This window comes from Phaseolus vulgaris, chromosome 11 (genome assembly GCF_000499845.2).
Source record: "Phaseolus vulgaris cultivar G19833 chromosome 11, P. vulgaris v2.0, whole genome shotgun sequence".
NCBI lineage: Eukaryota > Viridiplantae > Streptophyta > Magnoliopsida > Fabales > Fabaceae > Phaseolus > Phaseolus vulgaris.
The window spans coordinates 20,714,967-20,740,566 of NC_023749.2; the positions used below are offsets into that span (position 1 = coordinate 20,714,967).

General features: G+C 46.4%; 1 protein-coding gene across 1 annotated transcript; it reads right to left on the reverse strand.

Annotated features, from left to right (window-relative positions):
• Positions 1 to 2,506: 2,506 nt before the first annotated feature.
• Positions 2,507 to 3,553, reverse strand: LOC137836705 (uncharacterized). The gene is made up of 2 exons (XM_068645402.1): positions 3,166 to 3,553; positions 2,507 to 3,087 (listed from the first exon to the last, which is right to left on the reverse strand). The coding sequence occupies exons 1-2, from the start codon at positions 3,551 to 3,553 to the stop codon at positions 2,507 to 2,509; spliced, it is 969 nt and encodes a 322-aa protein (XP_068501503.1).
• Positions 3,554 to 25,600: the final 22,047 nt, after the last annotated feature.

The following is a 25,600-nucleotide window of genomic DNA, read 5'->3' on the forward strand; positions in this document are numbered from 1 at the left end:
GAAGACGTCCTTCACCGAATTCAAATTGGTACACGTGCCAAGAGAGCAAAATGCCAGAGCAGACCTGCTTGCCAAGCTGGCCAGCTCAGGCAAAGGGGGGAAGCAGAGGACCGTCATTCAGGAGACCTTAAAGGTACCGCGAGCATTCGTGTCGGACAACAAGGTATTCCATGTGTGCAAATCAATGGAGCGTCTGACGATCGGTCATCGGTCGTTGACCCAAGAAACGCTGAGAACACCGAGGGTGAGATCGCGACCGTCGAAGACCGATGAGTCGATGGAAGTCCACGCGGAGAAGGAGCCCGACACCTGGATAACGCCATACCAGTTGTACCTAGAAGATGGTGTACTCCCGCTCGACGTGGCAGAGGCAAAAAGGATAAAGAGGAGTTCAAGTAAGTTTACTCTAATAGATGGAAAACTCTTTAGATTTGGATTTTCTCACCCTGTGCAGATCTGTGTGCACGGCGAGCAGTGCACCAGACTCATGTCTGACCTGCACGAAGGGGTGTGCGGAAGCCACGTAGGTGGTCGCGCTTTGGCAAGTAGAGTACTCCGCGCTGGGTACTACTGGCCAAAGCTGAAGGAAGACTGCATAAGGTTTGCTCAGCGATGCAAACAGTGTCAACTGCACGCAGACTGGCACAAGGCACCCCTTGAGGAGTTGAGGTCCATCCATAGCCCGTGGCCATTCCACACATGGGGGATCGACATCCTAGGACCTTTTTCCCTGGCGATAAGGCAGATGAAGTTTCTCATCATGGCCATCGAGTACTTCACCAAGTGGGTGGAGGCAGAACCGGTTGCACACATCACCGCACATAAAGTCGAGCATTTCGTCTGGAGGAACATCGTCTGCCGTTTCGGAATACCCAAGAGGTTGGTCTCCGACAATGGCACCCAGTTCACGAGTCATCAGCTGAGGAAGATGTGTGAGGAGTTAAAAATACAGCAGGTTTTCGCTTCAGTGGAACACCCACAAACCAATGGGCAGGTGGAGTCAGCAAATCGAGTACTGCTCAGGGGGCTGAAGCGAAGACTAGACAAGGCCAAAGGAGGCTGGGCAGAGGAGGTCCCCAGAATTGTATGGTCTTACCATACCACCCCGCAGTCCAGCACCCATGAGACACCCTTTAGCCTTGTCTATGGGACAGACGCCATGATTCCCGTGGAGATACAGGAGAGCTCCCCCAGATTCTTGAACTTCATTGCTGAAGAGTCCAATGAAGAACGTAAGGTGAATCTAGACCTGCTGGACGAAGTGCGAGAAGAAGCCAGAGTCAGTGCTGAAGCCGTAAAGAGAAGAGTAGAGCGGAGGCACAACTCTAAAGTGAGGCCCAGGCGCTTCCAAGAAGGTGATCTGGTGATGAGAAAGGCGCATCAGAATGACATGCAGAACAAATTGTCTCCAAAGTGGACAGGCCCGTACAGAGTGGTTTAGACGCTGGAGAACGGAGCCTACCGCCTAGAGACTTTGGAAGGAGGAGCAATCCCCAGAACGTGGAACGCCACCCATTTAAAATTTTATTTCAGTTAAAATTGTACAGTAATTGCGTTCTCGCGCTAAAAGATACATGCTTTGTATGTGGTGGAAACAGTTGAACAGACAAGGGGGCACTCTTTTCCCTAAGGAGGGTTTTCAACGAGGCCACCCAAGTAAAGAAAAAATTTCCAGCATATCAAGTGTGCTCAAGTATATAAGTTAAAATCCTCCTTGCCCTAGGTGCAAGTGCAGGTGATTGGTTAGGCCCTACTTGCCCTAGGCGCAAGTACTGGCACCGATCTAAGTCTTCCTCACCCCAGGTGTGAGCGCAAGCAGTTAAGGGTTTGAAAAGCCAGGGGTGCTAATAAGACCAAGGGAGGGAAAGGAAAGATTTTGAGAAAATGTCCTTACCCACTTGGCATACACCAATATTGGCCTAGTAAGGCTCTTAGTCCGAAACCCTCTTCACCCCAGGAGTGAGGCAGGGAAGGAACGACTCAATCCGCCGAAGGGTGATGACCTTGGGGAAAGGAAGAGGGGTTAGCGAGAAACACTTTTCTTTCCCCAAAACGAGGCATCACTTCGAGCGAATGATGTCAAAGTCTTCTACGCACTTAGCGCTAAAGCGACAGAGAAGCTAAGTGAAGACTAAAGAACGATCACTGATGAGTCGTCAGTGATTGGTTAGTGGTGCAAAGCAGCGCACAAGGACTGTCAAACACCAAGCTAAGGGAATAGCTAGTCGTGATCAAGTAGAGGCCAAGAACAAGAGAAGCAGATCGCGCTAGGCCTAAGCTGGTTAACACTTAGTCGTGTGCGAAGGGAAAGACAAAGCTTAAGATCGCGCTGAACCTAAGCCAGCTAACAGTTAATCGCGCGCATAAAGAAAAGTGAAGCTCGAGAAAAATACAAGAGAAGAAGCTCATACAATTTGAGAGTTTATATTCACAACCAAGTCTTATACAAATTTTGAAGTACTAAGAAAAGTTGTGCAGAAGTTAAATTTACAAGGAAGAGAAGAGATTAAGGGGCAGGAGGGATGAGCTTTCCGTCTACCACTTCGTGATAGAGGCTGAACTGTGAGAGGTCCAGGTCTGGGAGAACGCATCTGATTTGCTCGAGTGCTAGCTCGAATCCATCAGTAAGGGCATCAGCACCCACGTTCATCAAATCAGCCTTCTCCGCCTCCAGTTTTTGCTTTGAGGCCACCGCAGCATCTCTTTCAGTGGTGAGGGCAGCAAGGGAGGAGGCAGCTTCTGCTAGTTGGCCCTTGGCTTCAGAAAGTTTGCCCGCCACCTCCTCAAGCTTTTTCTCTCCAGCAGCAGCCGCTTCTTTGGTGGACTCGAGCTCCCCCACTAGCTGAGTGTTCAGTTGGCGCAGGGAGGAGGTCTCGGCCCGTAGCTCCACCACCGCCCAGTCCAAAGAGCTCACAGTCTGCCCCATCAAGATCTCCATCTTGATGGTCTCTTGGACCTGCGCTAGGTACTCCCTCCTAGCTTTCTCCACCATGCCTCGCATTATCTCCACAGACCCTTGAGCAGCTTCGAAGTCACTTCGCAGTGACTCCTTGTCGTGCTCAAGCTCTTTCACCCTCTTCTCCAGGGCTATTTGCTTGCGATGTTGGGTGGAAAACTCCAGGGAGAGCACCATCTGCCTGGCCAGGTGCATGTCCACCTCATCACCATTCCATTCGACGAGCTCCCGGTTGCTAATGAGCTGTCGGACTAGGGTGATGACCCTGCTAAAGTTCTCGTGGCTGGCTCCAGAGGCACTTGGGCGCGAGCTGGATCCACCACATTCAGCAGTGGCAGCGGAGACTGGCAGTGGTGGTGGGGGACCCCCAGGTTGAGCAGAAGCACCCCCAGCAGGATGAGCAGATGGACCAGGTGATTGGCCTGCTGGGGGGGAAGATGGCAGTGGAGAAGTTGGAGGCAACTGCTGGCATGGAGAAGGAAGGCGTGTGGGCTCTGAGGCAGGTTGAGTAGAAGGAGGAGGGGGTGAACCTTCCTCTACCTCCACCACCTCGATCTCCCTAGGCTGCAGAGACGAAGCCCCCTCGACCGCTGGCATCTTCCTCTGGCGGTGTATAAGAGGAGAGCCAGAGCTCTCCTCTTCAGTTGAGGCAGCAGCAGCAGCAGCAGCAAGTGAAGTGGAAGCCTTCACCAGTCTTTTCCTTTTCTTTCCTTGCTCGGGGCCTTCAGCTGGCGCGACCGAGAGTGGAGGGGCTGCAATGGGCTCTGTAGTAGAAGAAGAGGAGCCAGTTCCCTTGGCTCCCCGACGCTTGGCAAGCTCCAGCAAGGCTAGCCTCCTGTCTTTCCCCGACATTGAGTCTACATAGACGAGAAAAGGAAGGGTTAATTGGCCAAGTTATGCAAGTAAGTCAAAAACAGATAAAAGCATGCATGAGAAGAGGCAAGTATCCTAAGAGGGGCAAGAAGAGCTACCTATATATTTTTTCAGAGCCACCACATCAAATTCATCCTTGATGAGGCGAGCGGAGTTGTACTTGGCCCCCAGGAGCAGCCCACATAGCTCGCGCTCGTAGGGGGCCATGGTTTCGAGGTCCCTGGATTTCTTGAATTCAACCCCAGGAACCCAGTAGAGGGGGTACCCCTCGAGTAGATTTGGACTTTGTTGGGTGGCAGATATCATGTAGAATCTGCCCTTCCAGTCTTTGAAGGATTGCTGGTATAGGCCCAGGAGCACCCGTCCAGCAACCCCGTTCAGGCTAACCCAGGACCTGTCCCCAGGATTCTTCGCCTCGAAGAAGTAGAGGAACACATCCACGGAGGCGTTGTGCTCAAAGTAATTATAGAGGATCTGAAATGCCCGGATGAAGGCCCAGGCATTGGGATGGAGTTGGCAGGGCGCGACGTTCAACTCCATCAGCAGCTCCTTTTCGAAAAAGGTGAAGGGGAGGCGCAGCTTCAACCTTTTGAAAATGGCGGAGTAGACGAAGACGAAGGGCACCCCATTGGTGGCCCTATCGTCCGCACAGATGGGCATCCCTCGAGGAGGGATGCGGACGTGGATATTGAAGTCATTTTCCCTGTCTATGGCGCACGAGGGTTCATCCGGGTCATGGCTCAGGAGAGAGGTGAGATGACCCTGTGGTAGCAGGGTGGATGTTTCAGCCAGCAACGCCAGGGGGGCCCAGTCGTAGACCCTGGCATTGTCGTGGAAGGAGGTAGCCAGAGGCGGTAGTGGAGCTGGCGCACTCGCGGAAGGCTGTGCACCAGAAGATGGGGCAATAATACGCGCGGTTTGTTTCAAGCGAGCCATCGCGAGATAGCTGCAAATGGAGGAAAAACGAAAGTCAGAATGAATGGAAGAAGAGGGAATGATGAATGTTTCGGTGAAAACAGAGAGGGGAAAGGAGAAAGAGATGCCCAGGTGAAAAGAGGAAGAAGAAGAAGCAGAAGTCAGAGCGAAAACGCGAAAAAACCCTAGCGCAGGTCGAGAGAGGGAAAATAGAGAAGATGAATGCATGATAGCGAGAAAGATAAATGCAACCGGTAAAGATGAGCTAAATAGACCCAGGAAGAAGAAAAACCATACCTTTGGATGATCGCAAGAGGTTTGGAAGCAGAAAACTCGAAGAAAGATGGGTGCGCAGAGAAAGAGTTCGCAGGAAGTCTGAGAGTCGAAGTGAAGAAGATGAAGGAACAGTGAAGGAGCGCGCCAATTTGAATAAGAGAAGCGCTAGAGACACACCACGCTGGCCGTCGATGGGGCCACGTGTCGCGAGATTAAGGAAGGAAGTCCAAACGTTAAAGAAGCAGCACGTGAGGTGGCACGTGATGCGGTCCCACTTGCCACGTGGACTGAGGGCACGACCACTTAGTCTCTTCGCCGAGAACGAGTTCACGACTCGAGACTGGGGGGCTTGTGATCCGATCGGTCATCGGTAGTCGATGACGTCAGCAGCAGAGAACCACGTGGACCACTCGCAGGCTGACACGTGTACCAGGTGACAGAGGGATCAGGAAGGCGATCGCCAAGAGCGGTGATCGGGGGTCAGTAACCAAGTGACCACCGACAGATCAGGCGGCAGAGAGGTCAGGGGACAGATCATCCAGAACGGTGATCGGTGGTCAGTAGCTAAGTGGCCACCAACAGACCAGTTCTCAGACTAACGCCTGGGGCAGAACGCGAGAAGCAAATAAGCACTGATCAGTCATCGGGTGCATTGTCATCGGGGTATCATGTTACACGCAGTTAAACTGGGACTGAGGTTCCCAGCGAGAGCGTTACGCATGGACCTCGCATGGGCACATCTCAGGGAATCATGCACGAGAGTAGCCTGAGGGAACTAGTAAACCAGTCAGTGATTGGTGATTCCCTCAACCCATTACGTGCGTGGCACCGTGAAGGGTAAGCTGTATACGCAGAGAGCAACGTCTGGTGAGTGTGCCTAGACCAGCCACACCTGACGTTCTCCTAAGAGTATGCGATTTACCCAGGTGAGAGAAATATCCTAAGTTACTCCGCAAGGGCGTAACTTAGGCACATAAAGAGAAGCGCTAGAGCCCTTCCAGTAAGTGACACGTGTGTGGCTAGATGTGAGTTGCAGGCCTCCACGTGTCATCATCTGAGAGGGGTGTGGTCCAGACAAAAGTGCACTCCGTACCACTAAGGGTACAGACAGGCGCAGCCAAGCGCAGAGACGCGCAGACATGCACAGACTCTCACGCTCTCACTACTGATTCTGCAGGTACACTGTCTCTGAAAAGCATAACAGGGTCCTGACACATGCCAGAAAAGCATAACAGAATTCTGTTATGCCCAGAAACAGAGAGAGAGACATAAAAGAGGGAATCAGGGAGAGATGAGGGGATACGAGAAAAAAGAGAGCAAGAGTTTTTCACACACACTGCTAGTTTTCTCATCTTTGGTGGTTCTGTGGACTAACTTGATCGTTGGAGTGCAAACGGCCGCTAGAGGCGCCGTCTGTGTGTTTTGCAGGTCACGTTTGGAGATCCAAGAGAAGGTTCTGAGGGTGATTCTGCAGAAGACGCAGTCGCGTAGACGGGGCAGAGAGTGCTACGAAGCGATTCCTCCACGTTCGAGTTGCCGGCAGGATCAACCTTGTCGCTTATATGTGATTTAAAGGCAAGTAAAGATATATTGCATGTTTTCTAAAAAGTTTTAAGTCCTCATCTTCTTTCGGCGATCGGAGGCACCAGTTAAAGTTAAAGTCCTCATCGTCTTTCGGCGATCGGAGGCACCAGTTAAAAGACCTCAACGCCCTTGCGCGTTCTGAGGCGAGATAAAGACCTCCTCGCCGTCGAGCGAGTGCGGGCGAAGAAGAGTGAGAAGTTCTCAGTGTTTCTGGGGGCGAGAAGATGTAACCCCTGGGGCAATGTAGAGGCACCAGTGAAAAGTCCTCAGTGCTTCTGGGGGCGAGAAGATGTAACCCCTGGGGCAATGTAGAGGCACCAGTGAAAAGTCCTCAGTGCTTCTAGGGGCGAGAAGATGTAACCCCTGGGGCAATGTAGAGGCACCAGCGAAAGTCCTCAGTGTTTCTGGGGGGAGGAGATGTAACCCCTGGGGCAATGTAGAGGCACGATTTAAAGACCTTCTCGCCTATGAGCGAGTTCAGGCGAGTTAAAGACCTTCTCGCCTATGAGCGAGTTCAGGCGAGTTAAAGACCTTCTCGCCGATGAGCGAGTTCAGGCAAGATAAAATCCTTCTCGTCTCGAACGAGTTCAGGTATGGTGTAGAGGGTGGAAGAAGTTTGGAAGGTGGCTAAGGTAGGTTCGAAGAGAGCGCCTAGCCACCCGGTCTTTTGTTCTGAAAAGGTAGAGAAGGATCCGAAAGGCGCCTCTACCCCCAGATGAAGGAACAATGGCCAAGTTGTGGAACCAGAAAGAAGCTGATATCGCCAAGAGTCTTTGGCGACCAGGAAAAGTTCAAGCAGTGGCGAGAAAGTTAAAGACCCATTTTGATGAAGCAGATCGGGTGAAGCGATGTCTTAAGCCATTAATTGAGTTAACGTTCGTTGTTTGAAGAGTGATTTTACGCTAAGGTTCATTACCTTGAGATTACAAGTTGTTAGAGTGATTGTTATTCGAAATCGAAGTGGTTCGGAGCAGTTAAGTATAAGATCGTGCCTACGAAATCGCTAAGTTAATTTCTTGAAGCAAATTGTGCAAGGAAAGTTAAAGCAGCCAAAGAAGTTATAAGAGGAAATACAAAGACTTTGTCATTAAAGTAAGTATCAGATTCAAGGCACATGTACAGGAAAATGTAAAGTTTATTACAATTATATGCAAAGGGAAAGCATAAAGGTAGTGGATGGAGGGAATTGATCAGTCTTCAGCAGGAACAACCTTCCCATCCACCACCTCGTTGTTGAGGGACACCATGCTAAGATCTAGATCGGGGAACAAGCAGGCGAACTGTTCCCGTGCGGCCTCGAATCCAGCAGCAAGAATTTGGGCAGAACTCAGATTAAGTTCTTCAATCTGTTTCTTAAGTTCTTCAGTTTGTTTCTTCAGCCCCTCGTTCTGCTGCTCCAGCTCTTCAGCTTGCTTCTTGAGCTTTTCGATGGTTTCCTGAGCTTGAAGAAGGTCTTCAGCAGCCTTCTTGGATTCTGCCTGCACCTGGTCCAATTCAGCGGCGATCTTCCCCTTTTCTTTGTTGGCTTCAGCAAGCTTCGCCATGGTGTCGTCCCTTTCTTTTTCCACCGTCCCCAGGAAGACCTCCCGATTGGCTGACCTTTGTTCGAGTTTCTTTACCTTGGCGGCATCAGCTTTGATCAAAGGCCTCCAGGTCAGCCACTTTGACGCGATAAGGCACCAGCTTGCTCTCTAGCTCAATCTTCTCTTGAGCCAAGAGCTGTACCTTATAGCGGAGATCGGTGGCCTCCTTGTGCGCCACCCGGAGCTCGGTGCTCATTGCATCTTCTACTTGGGAGTGTTCAATCTCGGCGAGTGTCAAATTGCAGGATAACTTCTCCGCCTCAATCCTTATAGTGCTGTTCTCAGTTCGAAGGGCGTAGAGGTCATCCTGGAGCTTTCTGGTGGAGCTCTCCACAGCTTTAGATATAATGGCGGGGAAATCCTCCGCCATCATCTTTAGTTTCGCTGAGAAAGGCTCCCACATCCTCGTGACCTCAAGGGAGAGGTTTGCTTGTGGAGGCACCGGGTGGGCTCGTTGTTGGTTTTCGCCGCCACCTTCTTGAGTTGGTTGCTCAGCAGGTGCTTCTTGGCGTGGTGGCGACGTCGGGGATTCAGTAATCAGAATTGGAGAGTGGTGAGCACCTTCATCCCCGATTGGTGCAGCGTTTGCGGTGGAGGCGTTTGAAGGAGGACCCCCTCCAGCTGATATGTAAGGCGTGGAGGCGCTCGGGGGGTTCTCCAAGAAGTTGGCTTCGGCGCCCTCAACTTCAGGAGGCGCAGATGCCAAAGGGATCGCTTGGACTGGTGAGGCGGGAGCTGGCGGAGGAGGCAATGTTGGAGGCGGGGCAGGTGTAGATGGTGGTGTTGATGTTGGAAAAGGGGGTGGAGCAGATGGTGAAGAAGGTGCCACCCTCTTCCTCTTCGTGACGAGGCCATCTTCAGTTGCCTCGTCGTCTTCCTCTTCCTCCTCATGGACTACTTGGGGGGCTTTCCTCTTGGGTTTCCTGAGGACAAGCTTTTTACGTTGGTTGGCGGGTTGGACATCGGGAGGAGTCGGGCCTTTGGGTGGCGATCTGCCCTGAGCGGCGGCGATCTCCACCACAGAGTTTGGCACAGTTTGGGAACCCGATGCCAACCCGTGGGTTCGGGCGAGCGCCCTCAGTTCAGCGAGCTTGCCCTGGCCCAACATATGATCTGCATAAAGCAAAAATGCATGAGTTAGCTCAGAGAGAAAATAAATGCATAAGGCAGTATGTAGCAAAGCAGATAAATGGTGCAGAAAATAAAACCAAAGTCTTGCGCGCAACGCACAAGACGCCCAGAAACAGTTAACAGAGGTAATATCAAAAATAAAACTTAGACGTTGAGGTGAGTTCTAACCTATGCGAATTTCAAGTTGATCTTCGAAGAACTCGAAGCAGATGAGCGTGGTGGTGAGGAAGGTGATGTTGGCATCTGCCACACTCTTCCAGAAGAAGCAGAGGTCTCTATCCAAGGCACCCATGCTATCAGGACTTCTTGGCCTCCTGAAGCTACTCTTGGACTCTTTGTTCCCCTTGTTTACCCAATACAAGGGGAAACCGTCGAGCAAAGAAGCGTCCTTGTCATTGGGGCGCACCTGGACAAACTTGCCCTTCCAGTCTTTGTAGGATTGCTGGAAGATAGAGAGGATCGACCTCCCAGCAATCCCGTTCAAGCTTACCCATAGGCGATCTCCTGGGTGCTTGGCTTCAAAAAGAAATAAGAAAACGTCCACTGACGCTGGCAGCCCCAAGTGGTCGCACATTATTTGAAAGGCCCGTACGAACGCGCAGTTGTTGGGATGGAGCTGGGCGGCGGCGATGTCGAGCTCGGTGAGAAGCTCCCTTTCAAAGCGAGTGAAGGGCAACCTAAGTTTCACCTTCTTGAACAGGGTGGTGTAGACGAAGCAGAACAACCCGCCGTTGTTCCCCTTGTCGTCGGCGCACACGGGCAGGTCGGGGGGGCAAGGTAGCACCGTCATTCTGTGAGGCTCATCCCCTTTCGTCAGTCGAAGAACCGCCCCAGCAGAGTTTACTGAGGAGGTTTCCTTCAGCAAGGTCGGGGTGGCGCATGGGTACAGTTTTTTGAAATTTGGAGAAGGCACGGAGGCTCCTCCGGCGACGGGTGGAGTGGCCTGAGCCAAGTTGGGGCGGGAGGGTGCAGGCCTCTCAGCCTGAGAAGAAGAAGCACCGCGTGCTCGCGGTGGGTCGTGTGCTTGTGAGGAGGGGTTTCGTGACGAAGGAGGAGGATTTGGGGTGATCTTTGAGCGAGTCATTGCATAAGCTGCAAAGGAAGAAGAAAAGAAAAGGTGATCAGGACTCACAGAGGCTGACTCGATCAGGAACGAAGGGTGAAAAAACGAACGAACGGAGGTTCGTTGTAACGAAGACGAAGCCCTAAGTTACGAAGAAGGAGAAATAGCAAAAATAACCCACAACGTATGCACCAGACAGTTGGAGAACGTTGTGATGCGAATCGGTTAAAATGCAGGAAAAACCAGCAGAAGAAGGAAAGGAAGTACCTTTTTATGATCGAAGAGTGATGAAGGAGGTTGGTGATTCAGGAGGTTGGAGAACGTTGAGAGCTTTTTGCAGAAGAGAGTTGGAGTGTCTGAGAATACGAGGAAAGTGATGGAACAGTGAAGCGAAATGGGTTTAAGGGTTTTTTCGAAATGGGTTTGGGAAGCGCAAACGTTAACTGAAGGTAACCGTTGATGAAGCCACGTGTCGAACGATGGGAGGAGTGTTTGGTGGAGCGTCAGAGAAGCAGAAAGTACAACCGCTTGAAATTCTGCGCCAGTGCCACGTAGATCGGTATTGACGTGACTCTTTTAGTCTTTTTGCTGAACAAGTCTTCGCTTAAGACTGGGGGGCTTGTGTACCGCCCTGGGAGTCGGAAGTGATGACGTGGCATCAAGCTAGGCGTGTTGACGAGACGCCAGGTTGGCAGAAGGGAAGGAAGTCGGGGGGCTCGTGAAATCGCCAGTTATTAAGTTGGCGTGCTCCAATCTCCAGTATACCAGAACCGGTGATCACCGGGTTAAAGATGAAGTCGCCAGATGTAAACTCAGGCGACCAAGTGATTAGAGATCGCCGGAGCAAGCACATCGCCGAAAATGAAGGTGGTGCAGATTATGAAGGCGGCCGGCGAGACCACAGGGAAGGTGTACGAAGGCACCCTAACTCGCCATTTCCAGTAGAGATCGCGCTCCAAGTTAGCTATGCACTGGGCAGTACCATGCATAAGTAACTTAGCCAAAAGAGAGTCAGAAGCAGCGCCCAAGTCAAGGACGCTCCAGATGATGGCACGTGTACGACTGGATGTGAGCCACGTGTCCAGGTGCGTAACTGCCAGGAGAGAGAAAGTGACCAGGTATATAAGGGTTTCCCAACGAACTTTCGAGGTACGCACGTTCAGATTGTATTCTTTACGCTTGCGAGTTCTTGAGCATACTGTGAGAGAGAACATTGCACGGTTCCTTGAGAGTTCTTGAGTGTTTGCTCTTGAAGTATTTGGTGGTTCAGTCACTGACTTGGGCGTTGGAGTGCGATCGGCCGCAGCGGCGTCGCTCTGTTCTTTTGCAGGTTCTAGAGGTGGATCGTGACGAAGGACGGAGGTTGAAGCGGTGCGCACGTCGATCCAAGTTTGACGAGGCAAGTTCCAACGTTCTGGTCAACAGGCAGGATCAAGCACATACGCGGACACGCCCGAAGAGGGAAGGCAGATGCAGGTATGTGCCCTAGCCGAGGGAGACACCTGGATGACGCCATACAGACGGTACTTGGCAGATGAGACTCTCCCAGTGGAGCCTGAAGAGGGTAAGAAGGTCAAGAGAAATGCCGCAAGATACACTCTGGTGGACAGAGTGTTGTTCAAGCACGGTTTCACTTACCCTATCTTAACGTGTGTAAGTAGCGACGAGTGTACCAGGATAATGGCGGAGCTCCACGAAGGCATTTGCGGGAGCCACGTAGGGGGAAGGTCCTTAGCCTCCAAGGTGATACGCGCAGGGTTTTTCTGGCCAACGGTAAAAGAGGATTGCGCGCGACACGCCCAGCGCTACAAGCAATGTCAAAAGCACGCTGACTAGCACAAGGCGCCGCCAGAAGAGCTGCAATCCATATATAGCCCGTGGCCTTTTCATACCTGGGGGATTGACATCCTAGGTCCGTTCCCACTGGCGATAAGGCAGATGAAGTATTTGATCGTTGCCATCGAGTACTTCACCAAGTGGATAGAGGTAGAGCCCGTGGGCGCACAAGGTGCAGCACTTTGTGTGGAAGAACATTGTGTGTCGCTTTGGCGTACCTAGGCATCTGATATCCGATAATGGAACCCAGTTTGCCAGTCAGCAGTTGAGAAATCTGTGCGCTGAGGTAGGTATCAAGCAAGTGTTTGCATCAGTCGAACACCCCCAGACCAACGGGCAAGTAGATGATGGAAGAGGGCCCAAGCTCACCACACTATGAAAGCCAAGCTTCCAAGGCTAAGACCGTCTAGCTTATGAAGAGGAGCGTCTAGACTCAAAGAGGAGCGTCTAGCCTAAGATATGGAGCGTCTAGGCCATGATGGGGGAGCGGCTACATAAGGAGCATCTAGAAGGACCGTCTAGCTCACCACACATGGATCAAGCTACGGTTTGGGAAAGCCTTGTAATTAGTAGATAGGGTAGTGTAGAAAGCACATTTGAAGGAAACATTCTACAATCTAGGGTTGTGTGGCCGGTCATTACACATGGCACATGGCTTAGAATTTAGATTTAATTTTGGTTTTCTTTTCCTTAGAATTCAGCTTAACATTTACGTCCAAGATAGCCTATAAATAGGAAGGCTATCTCATTGTATTTTTCAAGTTTAATTGAGTAAGGTTATGCTGCCATTTTTGTGCACAAGCTTTACTTCTCCTAGAAATGTAGGCTCTAAACTTCAATCCTTTCACCTTCTCCCTTGAGCTGGCCGAACCACTCAAACACCATACTCATCATGCACCTACAAGGCCAACACAACTCCTTGGAGGGTCTTGATCATCTCACCCATTGCTTCCGCACCTTATTTTCTACTTTGATTCAAGAAGAACACATGAAAATGCCATCATTTGGTATCATGAGCTTTTGGTTCTTCAAGATGAGTAGCTTCGTCTTTTAAATTTTTAGTTCTTCTTTATTTCATATTGTCATTTAAATTCCATACTTGTCTTGCTGTTTTTTACTTTTTAAATTGTTCTTGGTGTGCTTATGGAAGATCCAACCGAAGCACAATTGTTCAATTGATCTTGAACAAATTCTGTGCAGCTTGTGATAGGATTCCTTACACCATTGAGTGGCTGTTTTCTTTTAGGAATTTGAGTCCTTATTGCTTTCTTAATTTTGCTTCATTTTATGCTTTGAGTCTTTATTTTCTGAATCTATAAATGTTGTGTCAAGTCATGTGAATCCATATTTGTCAACAATTCTTAGTAGTCCTATTATTGGCTTGATTGTTTCTTGCTTTTGGGCCTCTTTAATTTGTTTGAATCTGTTGTTCTTTGATCCTTTGGTGCTTTTTTTATTTTTAGTTTGAGTTCATATTGTGTTTAGATCATACACAATTCTATTTCACAAATTTCCATTGTGTCTAAACTTTGGTATCTTGCTGTTTTTGTTTCCAGTTTTCAGATTCCCCTGTTTACACCTTCTCTGTTTTGGCTGTTTTAACCCAGAAAAATATTTCCACCCATAGGAAAATTCTGATTTTCTGGAAAATGCAAGTTTAAAGTGTTATAGAAAAGACAAAAAAAGAATTAGGTCAAAAGAAGCAACAGAAAAAAAATGATAAATCTTTTAAGATCAGAGTGCAAATCTGAAGCGCTCCAGCTGGCATAACCGAACACCAATTTTGCAAAATTTATTAAAAAAAAATGGTGCATCCGTTTTGAGTGAATCCAAAGCCAGATTTTAGATAAGATCCTGAATATCTTGCATAACAAATTTCAGAGCCAAATTCCAAAAATACAGATCAGCATAAATCGGGGAACAAACACGTTTTCTGGCCCACAACATTTTCCAGTGGTGCTGTTTTTTTATTTGGTCATCTAATCTAGTGCTTTTCTTTAGGAATTCTTTTGTGTGCCAACCTTTTATTGAGTACCTTTAATTGTTTGCTTTAATTTCTTGAATCTCTTTCTAAGTTGTCATATTATAAATCCTTTTGGTGGTACTGTTTTCTTTCAATTAAATTTGTTTCTTGCTTTTGTTCCTTGACCTCTCTTTTTGGGTGCTGGAATTTAATTTCTCCCTTGGTGCTTATGTGCATGGAATTTGACTTGGTTTAAGGTTTAGCCCTTGTGAATAGGTGCTGGAAATTGGAGAATTAAAGCCAACATTCTAAGGAGGAGACAAAGCCAAAGCCGAAACAAGCTTTCTTGAAACAAACACTACAAACACTTAGGAGATCAACAATCAAGACAACAAAGAAGTGCACTGACCAAAAGGAGGAACAACAAAGGGAGTTTTCTCTTATTTCCTTTGCAACTTGGTTTATTGTTAATTACCTTGTTAATTACGTTTAGACAGTGAGTGTGTCTTCAAGGGCTCAAAGTGTCCAAGAAGCCTCACCTAGGGCCGAATAGTATAGCATTCTTGATTAGTAATTGTTACTTGTTTGTAATTGCTTTTCTTTTGCTTTCATAGCTACGTTTTGCATGTTTATTTTTGTTTAATTTGTGTGCTAAACCGACTAGCTTTGATTGCATAGTTAGCTTGCATTGTTTTCTTGCATTTATTTCTCAACTTATTTGTGTTCTAAGTGTTTCACTAAGAGAAAGTCGTGTGTGAAGATATTGGGGGATAGTTTTTGGCAAGGAAAAGGCTTGGTACTTAAGTAGTCCTTTGTGACTCACCTCCCTTACCTGGAAAACTACCTTCTTTAACTTTCCTAAACTTTCTCAAAGTAAAACACCTATATACACAAAGTTTTAGCCATGTCTTCTTCTTCTCACTCTCCAAAGTCTATAGAAAGTGAAGTAAAATCTTTGAAAACTCTTTTAAAAGAAGTATCCCAAGCGGTACAATTGATATCTTTTAGACAATTGGAGAATGAGAACAAAATCAATGAGTTGGCTAAAGCTCAAGAAGAGAAATCCCAAAAATCTCAAAAATAAAAAAAAACTCATGCATCCCATTCTAAAAGTAATGAGACTCTAGGGGAGGGAAGCCTTAGAATTAATGACTATTACCAACCACCCCCTAGAAGAACTAGATAAAGGGAGCAAGAGAGCCCAAAGGAAGTAAGGGTAGACCTACCCCATTTCTATGGTAAGGAAGATGTAGAGGCCTACCTAGATTGGGAGATGAAAGTAGAGCAACTCTTTGCTTGCCATAGGGTGAGTGAAGAGAGGAAGGTACCCTTAGCAACCCTTAGTTTCCAAAGCAATGCCATGTATTGGTGGACCTCTTTAGAGAGAGACCGACGTCTTCATAGGGAGCCTTCCATAGAATATTGGAATGACCTTAGGGGAGCCCTAAGACGTCGCCACATACCTTCCTACTACCATAGGGAGTTGATGGACAAGCTCCAAAGACTCCAACAAAAGAACTTAAGTGTGGAAGAGTATAGGCAGAAAATGGAGCTCTACATGATGAGAGCATCCATTAGAGAGGAAGAAACCACCACCATATCTAGGTTTCTAAGTGGGCTCAACCTTGAGATAAGGGATAGAGTAGAACTATTACCCTACCAAGACTTGAATGATTTGGTTCAACTTTGCATTAAAGTTGAACAACAAAATTTGTGCAAAACTTCAAGTCTAAGGGTGGGTTCTTACTCCAACTCTTATCCCAAGAAAGACTTTAAAAGGGAGGGTAGTACACCTAGAGACGAATCCAAAGAAACTACCAAACCCTTAGTGAAAGATGCCTCCACCCCATACATCCGTGCTAGGGACACCAAGTGCTTTAAATGTTTTGGAAGAGGGCATGTGCAAGCGCAATGTCTAAACCAAAGGGTTTTGTTTTTAAAAGGAAAAGATGAGTACACAAGTGGTGAGGATGAACCTAGTACTCAAGAAAAAGGGGAAGGAGAAAGGATAAATCCTTTGGAGGGGGACTTATTGATGATTCAAAGAATCCTCCACAATCAACCTAGTGCATCCAACGATACACAACGAGAGAACATTTTTCATACTAGATGCAATATTTTAGAAAATATATGCTCTCTTATTGTGGATGGTGGGTCATGCTGCAATTGTTGTAGCACTAGATTGATTGAAAAATTAAAACTACAAGTAGTTCCTCATCCAAAACCGTACAATTTACAATGGATCAATGAGGATGGAGAACTACGTGTAGACAAACAAGTGGAAATCGAGTTTTCTATAGGTAACTACAAAGACAATGTTTTATGTGATGTAGTACCTATGGAAGCTTGCCACATCTTATTAGGTAGACCATGGCAATTTGATAAGAAAACCTCGCATAATGGTCTAACTAACGAGATTTCTTTCATCCACAAGCACAAAAGATTTGTACTTAGCCCTTTACCACATTCCCAAGTGGTAAAAGACCAAATACAAATGAAACACAAAAGGGATGAAGAAAAAATAGAAAAAGAAAACAATTTTGGGAAACAAAAGGCGTGGGAGAATAGTGTTCCTTCCCACAAGGTCATTCAACAAGTCAAGCACAATGAAACTACCTTTACAAACATGCTTCTTGTTGAACAACCTAGCCTTTCCTATTGTAAAGGAACACTTGCAAGCATGAGCACAAAAGAAAAGTCTTTAAAAGAAGCTTGCATAGATCAAGACTATTTCTCCAATGTGTTAGGATATCCCCAAAAGAATGACAAGTTATCTATAAGCACCTACCAATTTTTGTATGAAGTAGTGCCTAGAACAACTTGCTATGTCTTATTGAGACAACCATTGCAAAATGTACAAATTTTCATAAACAATGGTTCTACCAACGAGACTCTCTTTGCACATAAGAGAAAAAGTCTACAAGAAGGAGAACTCATGGGGCAAATGAGAATTGATGAAACTCTAGAGCTTTTAAGAGGAAAACTTTTGTCACCCATGAGAAAAGAGGTTCAAAGACATTACTTTAGGTACAACTCTTGTTTTCAAACTACACCTAAAGCAAAGTCTCAAGAACTTTATACTCCTTCACCTTTTGTAAAAGATACTTGGGAAGACACACATTTCATATTAGAGCTTCCTAGGACAACAAAAGGTCTTGATTCTTTCTTCATGGAAGTGGATAAACTCTTCTTAAGAAAAGTGACAAGCCTCCATGATTTATTTTCAAAAATAAGGGATAGAGCTCCAAAATTTGAAGACATAGCTCTCCCTTCTATGCTTCACGAAATCATGGGACACCCACAATTCTTGGGATGAGAATCCTTTTCCTTTTATACATGCATAGAATGGAGTAGTCCACAAGATTACTCATATCTCTCCATTTGAAGTTGTATGTGAACATAGTCCTCTTGCCTTTTTAAAGTTGTCACCATTTCCTAAAGGTATTATGCCTAAGGAAAAAGTAACTACTTTTGAAAATTTTAGAAAATATAAGAGGATTAGAGGGCACCTACAACCCTCAAAAGGGAGATATTGTGAGAAGTTGGCCAACACAAGAGAAAAGCAAGAATGGCAACTTCATACAATTATTTGTTCTCCAAAAGCTCACCCTAACTCCTTTGCTTTGTTTCAAGATTCACATAGGTTGATATTTGATCCGGGAGGACACATCTTGACGAAGCAAGAGGCTGCTATCCGAGATCAAGAATGCAAATCTGAGGATAGATCTTCTCATGAAGGAGGAGATGATGGACACCATCCAGCCACAACCATCCCCCGAGCAAAAGCCTTGGATTTGAGGACAAATCCTTTTCAAGAGGGAGGGGATGATGGAAGAGGGCCCAAGCTCACCACACTATGAAAGCCAAGCTTCCAAGGCTAAGACCGTCTAGCTTATGAAGAGGAGCGTCTAGACTCAAAGAGGAGCGTCTAGCCTAAGATATGGAGCGTCTAGGCCATGATGGGGGAGCGGCTACATAAGGAGCATCTAGAAGGACCGTCTAGCTCACCACACATGGATCAAGCTACGGTTTGGGAAAGCCTTGTAATTGGTACATGAAGGCCCAATAGGGGTACTTAGTAGATAGGGTAGTGTAGAAAGCACATTTGAAGGAAACATTCTAGAATCTAGGGTTGTGTGGCCGGTCATTGCACATGGCACATGGCTTAGAATTTAGATTTAATTTTGGTTTTCTTTTCCTTAGAATTCAGCTTAACACTTACGTCTAAGATAGCCTATAAATAGGAAGGCTATCTCATTGTATTTTTCAAGTTTAATTGAGTAAGGTTATGCTGCCATTTTTGTGCAGAAGCTTTACTTCTCCTAGAAATCTAGGCTCTAAACTTCAATCCTTTCACCTTCTCCCTTGAGCTGGCCGAACCACTCAAACACCATACTCATCATGCACCTACAAGGCCAACACAACTCCTAGGAGGGTCTTGATCATCTCACCCATTGCTTCCGCACCTTATTTTCTACTTTGATTCAAGAAGAACACATGAAAATGCCATCAAGAGTCAGCAAACAGAGTTTTGCTGAGGGGGTTAAAAAGAAGGTTAGAGAAGGCCAAAGGTGATGGAGGAGGGCCAAGCACATCTAGCCATGGGAGCCAAAGCCCACACCATGAAGAGCGTCTAGACCAAGGAGAGCGTCTAGCTCCAAGGAATGAGCGTCTAGACCGTGAAGAAGGGAAGCGTCTAGCCATGGAGCGTCTAGGTGAGCCATTAGACCGTCTAGGTCCTCTCACAAGATCAATGGCCAAGCATGTACAAGCACAAGTGGAAGAAGCCACGGATGGAAGAGAGAAAGCCTTGTATATGTTGCATCAAGGCCCAATAGGGGTATTTAGTAGATAGGGTAGTGTAGAAAGTATTTTGAAATGAAACCTTCTAGAACTTTGCTAGGTGTGACCGGTCATGGCACATGGCATAGCTTTGCATTTCATTTGGTTTACATTTCATTAAGCATTAGCTTATGATTTACGTCCCAAATAGCCTATAAATAGGGAGGCTATCTCATGTATTTGGCAAGTTTATTGTGAGTAAAGTTATGCTGCCAATTTGTGCTCAACTTTGCTTCTCCCTAGAATCCTAGGCTCTAAACTTCAATTCCTTCATTTTTTCCCTTGAGCTGGCCGAACCACTCAATACCCACACTTATCATGCACCTACAAGATCAACACCACTCTTAGGAGGATCTTGCTCACTCTCATTCATTGCTTCCGCCCCATACTCTACATTGATTCAAGAAGAACTTCATGAAAATGCCATCATTTGGTATTAGAGCTTTGGTTCTTCAAGATGAGTAGCTCCTTGTCTTTTCAATTTTAGTTCTTCTTTATTTCATATTGTCATTTACTTTCCTTACTTGTCTTGCTGTTTTTTTTACATTTTAATTTGTTCTTGGTGTGCTTTGTGGAAGATCCAACCGAAGCACTCTTGTTCATTTGATCTTGAACAAGTTCTTGTGCAATTTGTGATAGAATTCCATACACCTTTGTGTTGCTATTTTGTTTTAGGCTTTGAGTCTTTATTGCTTTCATTATTTTGCTTCATATTATGCTTTGAGTCTTTAATTTTCTGAATCTATACATGTTTTGTCAAGTCATATCCATCCACATTTCAAGAATTCATAGTAGTCCTTTTATTTGGCTTAATTGTTTCTTGATTTTGGGTCTCTTTATTTGCTTGAATCTGCTGTTCTTTGCTCCTTTGGTGCCTTTTTAATTTTTAGTTTGAGTTCATATTGTGTTTAGATCATACACAATTCTATTTCACAAATTTCCATTGTGTCTAAACTTTGGTATCTTGCTGTTTTTGTTTCCAGTTTTCAGATTCCCCTGTTTTCACCTTCTCTGTTTTGGCTGTTTTAACCCAGAAAAATATTTCCACCCATAGGAAAATTTTGATTCTCTGGAAAATGCAAGTTTAAAGTGTTATAGAAAGGACAAAAAAATAATTAGGTCAAAAGAAGCAACAGAAAATCTTTTAAGATCAGAGTGCAAATCTGAAGCGCTCCAGCTGGCCTAACCGAACACCAATTTTGCAAAATTTATTAAAAAAAAATGGTGCATCCGTTTTGAGTAAATCCAAAGCCAGATTTTAGATAATATCCTGAATATCTTGCATAACAAATTTCAGAGCCAAATTCCAAAAATACAGATCAGCATAAATCGGGGAACAAACACGTTTTCTGGCCCACAACATTTTCCAGTGGTGCTGTTTTTTTTATTTGGTCATCTAATCTAGTGCTTTTCTTTAGGAATTCTTTTGTGTGCCAACCTTTAATTGAGTACCTTTATTTGTTTGCTTTAATTACTTGACTCTCTTTCTAGTTGTCACAATCTAAATCCTTTTGGTGGTACTGTTTTATTCAATTAAATTTGTTTCTTGCTTTTGTTCTTTGACCTCTAATTTGGGTGCTGGAATTTAATTCTTCTTTGGTGCTTATGTGAATGGGAACTTGATTTGGTTAAGGTTTAGCCCTTTGCTAGGTGCTGGAAATTGGAGGATTAAAGACCATCATTCTAAGGAGAAGACAAGGTCAAAGCCGAAACAAACATTCTTGAAACAAACACTACAAACACTTGGAAGATCAACAATCAAAGACAACAAGGAAGTGCACTAATCAAAAGAGGATCAACAAAGGGAGTTCTCTTATTTCCTTTGCAACTTGGTTTATTGTTAATTACCTTTGTTAATTACGTTTTAGACGGTGAGTGTGTCTTCAAGAGCTCAAAGTGTCCAAGAAGCCTCACCTAGGGCCGAATAGTATAGCATTCTTGATTAGTAATTGTTACTTGTTTGTAATTGCTTTTCTTTTGCTTTCATAGCTACGTTTTGCATGTTTAATTTTGTTTAATTTGTGTGCTTAACCGACTAGCTTTGTTGCATAGTTAGCTTACATTGTTTTTCTTACATTTATTTCTCAACTTATTTGTGTTCTAAGTGTTTCACTAAGAGAAAGTCTTGTGTGAAGATATTGGGGGATAGTTTTTGGCAAGGAAAAGGCTTGGTACTTAAGTAGTCCTTTGTGACTCACCTCCCTTACCTGGAAAACTACCTTCTCTAACTTTCCTAAACTTTCTCAAAGTAAAACACCTATATACACAAAGTTTTAGCCATGTCTTCTTCTTCTCACTCTCCAAAGTCTATAGAAAGTGAAGTAAAATCTTTGAAAACTCTTTTAAAAGAAGTATCCCAAGCGGTACAATTAATCTCTTTTAGACAATTGGAGAATGAGAACAAAATCAATGAGTTGGCTAAAGCTCAAGAAGAGAAATCACAAAAATCACAAAAATAAAAAAAAACTCATGCATCCCATTCTCAAAGTATTGAGTCTCTAGGGGAGGGAAGCCGTAGAATCAATGATTATTACCAACCACCCCCTAGAAGAACTAGGCAAAGGGAACAAGAGGTGCCAAGGGAAACTAGAGTAGACCTACCTCATTTTCATGGAAAGGAAAATGTAGAAGTATATCTAGATTGGGAGATGAAGGTAGAGCAACTCTTTGCTTGCCATAGGGTAAGTGAGGAACGAAAAGTACCCTTAGCCACCCTTAGTTTCCAAGGGAACGCCATGTATTGGTGGACCTCTCTCGAAAGAGATAGACGTCTTCATAGGGAACCTTCCATTACATATTGGAATGACCTTAGGGGAGCCCTAAGACGTCGACATATACCTTCCTACTACCATAGGGAGTTGATGGACAAGCTCCAAAGACTCCAACAAAAGAACATGAGTGTGGAAGAGTATAGGCAAAAAATGGAGCTCTACATGATGGGAGCATCCATTAGAGAAGAGGAGGAAACCACCATAGCTAGGTTCCTTAGTGGCCTATCACTTGAGATAAGAGATAGAGTAGAGCTCTTACCTTATCAAGACTTGAATGATTTGGTTCAACTTTGCATTAAAGTTGAGCAACAAAACTTGCGCAAAACCTCAAGTCAAAAGGTGAGCCCCTATTCTAGCTTTTATCCCAAGAAAGAGTTTAGAAGGGAGGGTAGTACATCCAAGGAAAAACCAAAAGAGCCTACCAAACCCTTCACCAAAGAAACCTCAACCCCACCCATCCGAGCTAGAGATGTTAAGTGTTTTAAGTGCTATGGTAGGGGGCATGTGCAAGCACAATGTCCAAACCAAAGGACTTTTTTTCTTAAAGGTGTAGATGAGTACACTAGCGGCGAGGATGAGCCTAGTGAGAGAGAGGAAGGGGGAGAGGATGAGAGGGTAGCTCCACTAGAAGAAGAATTGCTTATGATTAGGAGAACCCTCAACAATCACCCTAGCACATCCATTGAGACACAAAGAGAGAACATATTTCATACAAGATGCAATGTTTTAGAAAACATATGCTCTCTCATTGTGGACAGTGGTTCTAGTTGTAATTGTTGTAGTGCTAGGATGGTTGAAAAGCTTAAGCTACAAGTGGTTCCCCACCCAAAACCTTACAAACTTCAATGGCTTAATGAAAATGGGGAACTACATGTAGACAAGCAAGTGGAAATCAAGTTTTCCATAGGGAACTACAAAGACAAAGTTTTATGTGATGTAGTACCTATGGAAGCTTGTCATATTTTATTAGGGAGGCCATGGCAATTTGATAAGAAAACCTTGCATGATGGTCTCACTAACGAAATTTCCTTCACCCATAAGTATAAAAAGTTTGTACTTAGTCCTTTACCACATTCTCAAGTGGTAAAAGACCAAATACAAATGAAGCAAAAGAGGGATGAGGAAAACAAAAAAAAAAGAGCGCTAGAAAAAGAGAAAATCCTTAGGGATAGGAAGGCGTGGGAGAAGAGTGTTCCTTCCCACAAGGTTGGTCAACAAGCAAAGCCTCTTGAAAACGTCTTTGAAAACTTGCTTCTTGTTGAACAACCAAGCCTTATCTTGTGTAAAGGAGCACTTACATGCACTGCCACAAGTAGTGAACTTATGAATTTACCTCCTCAAATCGAAAATCTTTTGAGTGAATTTGAAGATCTATTCTCACAAGAAGGACCCATTGGGCTTCCTCCTCTAAGGGGAATAGAACATCAAATTGACTTTATCCCGGGGGCAAGCCTACCAAATAGGCCTGCTTATAGAACCAACCCCGAGGAAACTAAGGAGATAGAATCACAAGTTCAAGACTTGTTGGAGAAGGGTTGGGTTCAAAAGAGCCTAAGCCCTGGTGGTCGGATGCGATGACGTGGCATCCTGTTACAGTGTAGGCATGTTGACAAGGCGCCAGGTTGACAGTTGAGAAGGAAGTCAGGAGGCACGTGTAGTCGCCCATAGTTAAGTTGGCGTGTTCCGATCTCTAGCTTACCAGAATAGGCGATCGCCAGATGCAGACTCAGGCGACCAAGCAGTCGGAGATCGCCAGAACAAGTACATCGCCGAAGTTAAAAGAGAAGCAGATTATGAAGGCGGCCGGCGAGACCACAGGGAAGGTGTATGAAGGCCCTACCTCGCCAGTTTCAGTAGAGATCGCACTCCTGAGTTAGTTATGCACTGGGCAGCACCATGCATAAGTAACTTAGCCAAAATGAGAGTAGAAGTAGCGCCAAGTCAGGGAGCCTCCAGATGATGGCACGTGTACAGTCGGATGCAAGCCACGTGTCCAAGTCTGTAACTGCCAGGAGAGAGAGAACCACCAGGTATATAAGAGTTCCTAACAGATTTTCTAAGGTACGCACGTTCAGTTCATACACTCTACGCTTGCGAGTGACAGAGCTGTTTGTGAGAGAGATTTGCACGGTTCCAGTTCTTAGTATTTGGTGATACCGTCACTGACTTGAGCGTCGGAGTGCGATCGGCCGCAGCGGCGCCGTATCGTTTCTTTGCAGGTTCTTGAGATAGATCCAGAGGAGGAACGGAAGTGAGAAGCGGCGCGCACGTCGATCCTTTGACGAGGCATTCTCCAGCGCTCCGGTCAACAGGCAGGACCATCAGGCGCCCACCGTGGGGCCGTGTAAAACGTGCTCCCATCCACAGCGTGAGTTCGTGGAGGTTTTCGAGGTTTTCTGCGCGGTTGTGTGCTGGTGCAACCGTCGTTGGCAGTTTCTTTGAGTTTCGTTCGGTGAGTTTGTGTTTGTGCCGTTTGTTTGTCTTTCAAACGGTGGAGTGAGGTCTTTTGTTGCTTGCGCGCAATCTGTCTGGTGGAGGTTCGAGTTCTTTGGTGGTTTTCTGCGAAGTGTTATTTGCTGCATTTCTGTGGTTCGCTGAAGTTGATGAGAAAGATGAGGAGCAATCGTTCCAGTCCCGTGGCTCCCGTCGCAGCTGAAGGCGACGCCGCCATGACCATGGCGCAGATGGCAGAAATGATGCGCTCATTGCAGGCCACTGTAGAAGCCTCGCGCGCCGAGCAGGCAAGGATACATGAAGACCTGGTCGCCTCTCGCGCCAGAAACGAGGAGCTCAGCAGAGTAGCTGAGGAGCTACGTCGAGCTCTTCAGGAGCAGCAGGTTCGTTCTTCCGCTGAGGAGGTGGCGCCGTCGACGCCGCCTCGTGTTTTCCCAATGCCTTTCATTCAGGCGATTACCGACACGCCAATTCCCACGAGCGTGGTCCCGGTTAAAGCTGTTTTTACTGGCGTGGAAGATCCAGAGGCTCATCTGACCACGTTCCACACACAGATGATGCTGTCAGGGGGGTCGGATGCTGTCTATTGTAAGATGTTCGTGAGCACGCTCCAGGGAACGGCGATGGAGTGGTTTGTGAGCCTGCCTAATGGCCACATAACTAATTTTCAGCAATTCTCGAAAATCTTTGTCGAGCAGTATATTGTGAACAAGGCACCGCCCAGAGTGTCCTATGATCTGTTAGATATAAGGCAGTACCATGGGGAGTCCCTCAGAGACTACCTCAATCGCTTCGGAGCGCAGATGGTCAGGTCGCCGGCCAAGGATGAAGAAATGCTGGTTTATGCCTTCAAGAAGGGCGTGCAGCCAGGGCCATTCTGCGAAGCCTTGATCAGGGCTCATCCAGCGACGTTTGCTGAAGTCAGGCGACTTGCGGTGGCTCACATCGCCGACGAGAGTGAGGTCGCCGAGAAGAGAGGCAGTGTGGCTCCCGTCAGGCCACGCGCCCAGACCAGGATCCAGCCACAGAGGGTGCTGGAAACGGCAGCGGCGGCCAGAAAGGATCAAAGGACTCGCTATCCTTACGATAGGAGAAACAAGGGAAGAAGCCAAGCGCGCCAACCGCCAGCACGCCAACAACCAGCGCGCCGGGAATACAATCGCCCGCCTAAGCACAAATTCGTCATGGGACTAGCGGACCTGATCGCTATCCCTAACATATCTGCTAGATTGAAGGCGCCCGAGAAGGTGGGCGACAAGGTGCTGGGGTCGAAGCCGGACGTCTGGTGCGAGTTCCACCAGTGCTTTGGCCACAACCTGGACTCGTGTTTGTCTTTAGGGTACCAGCTCGACG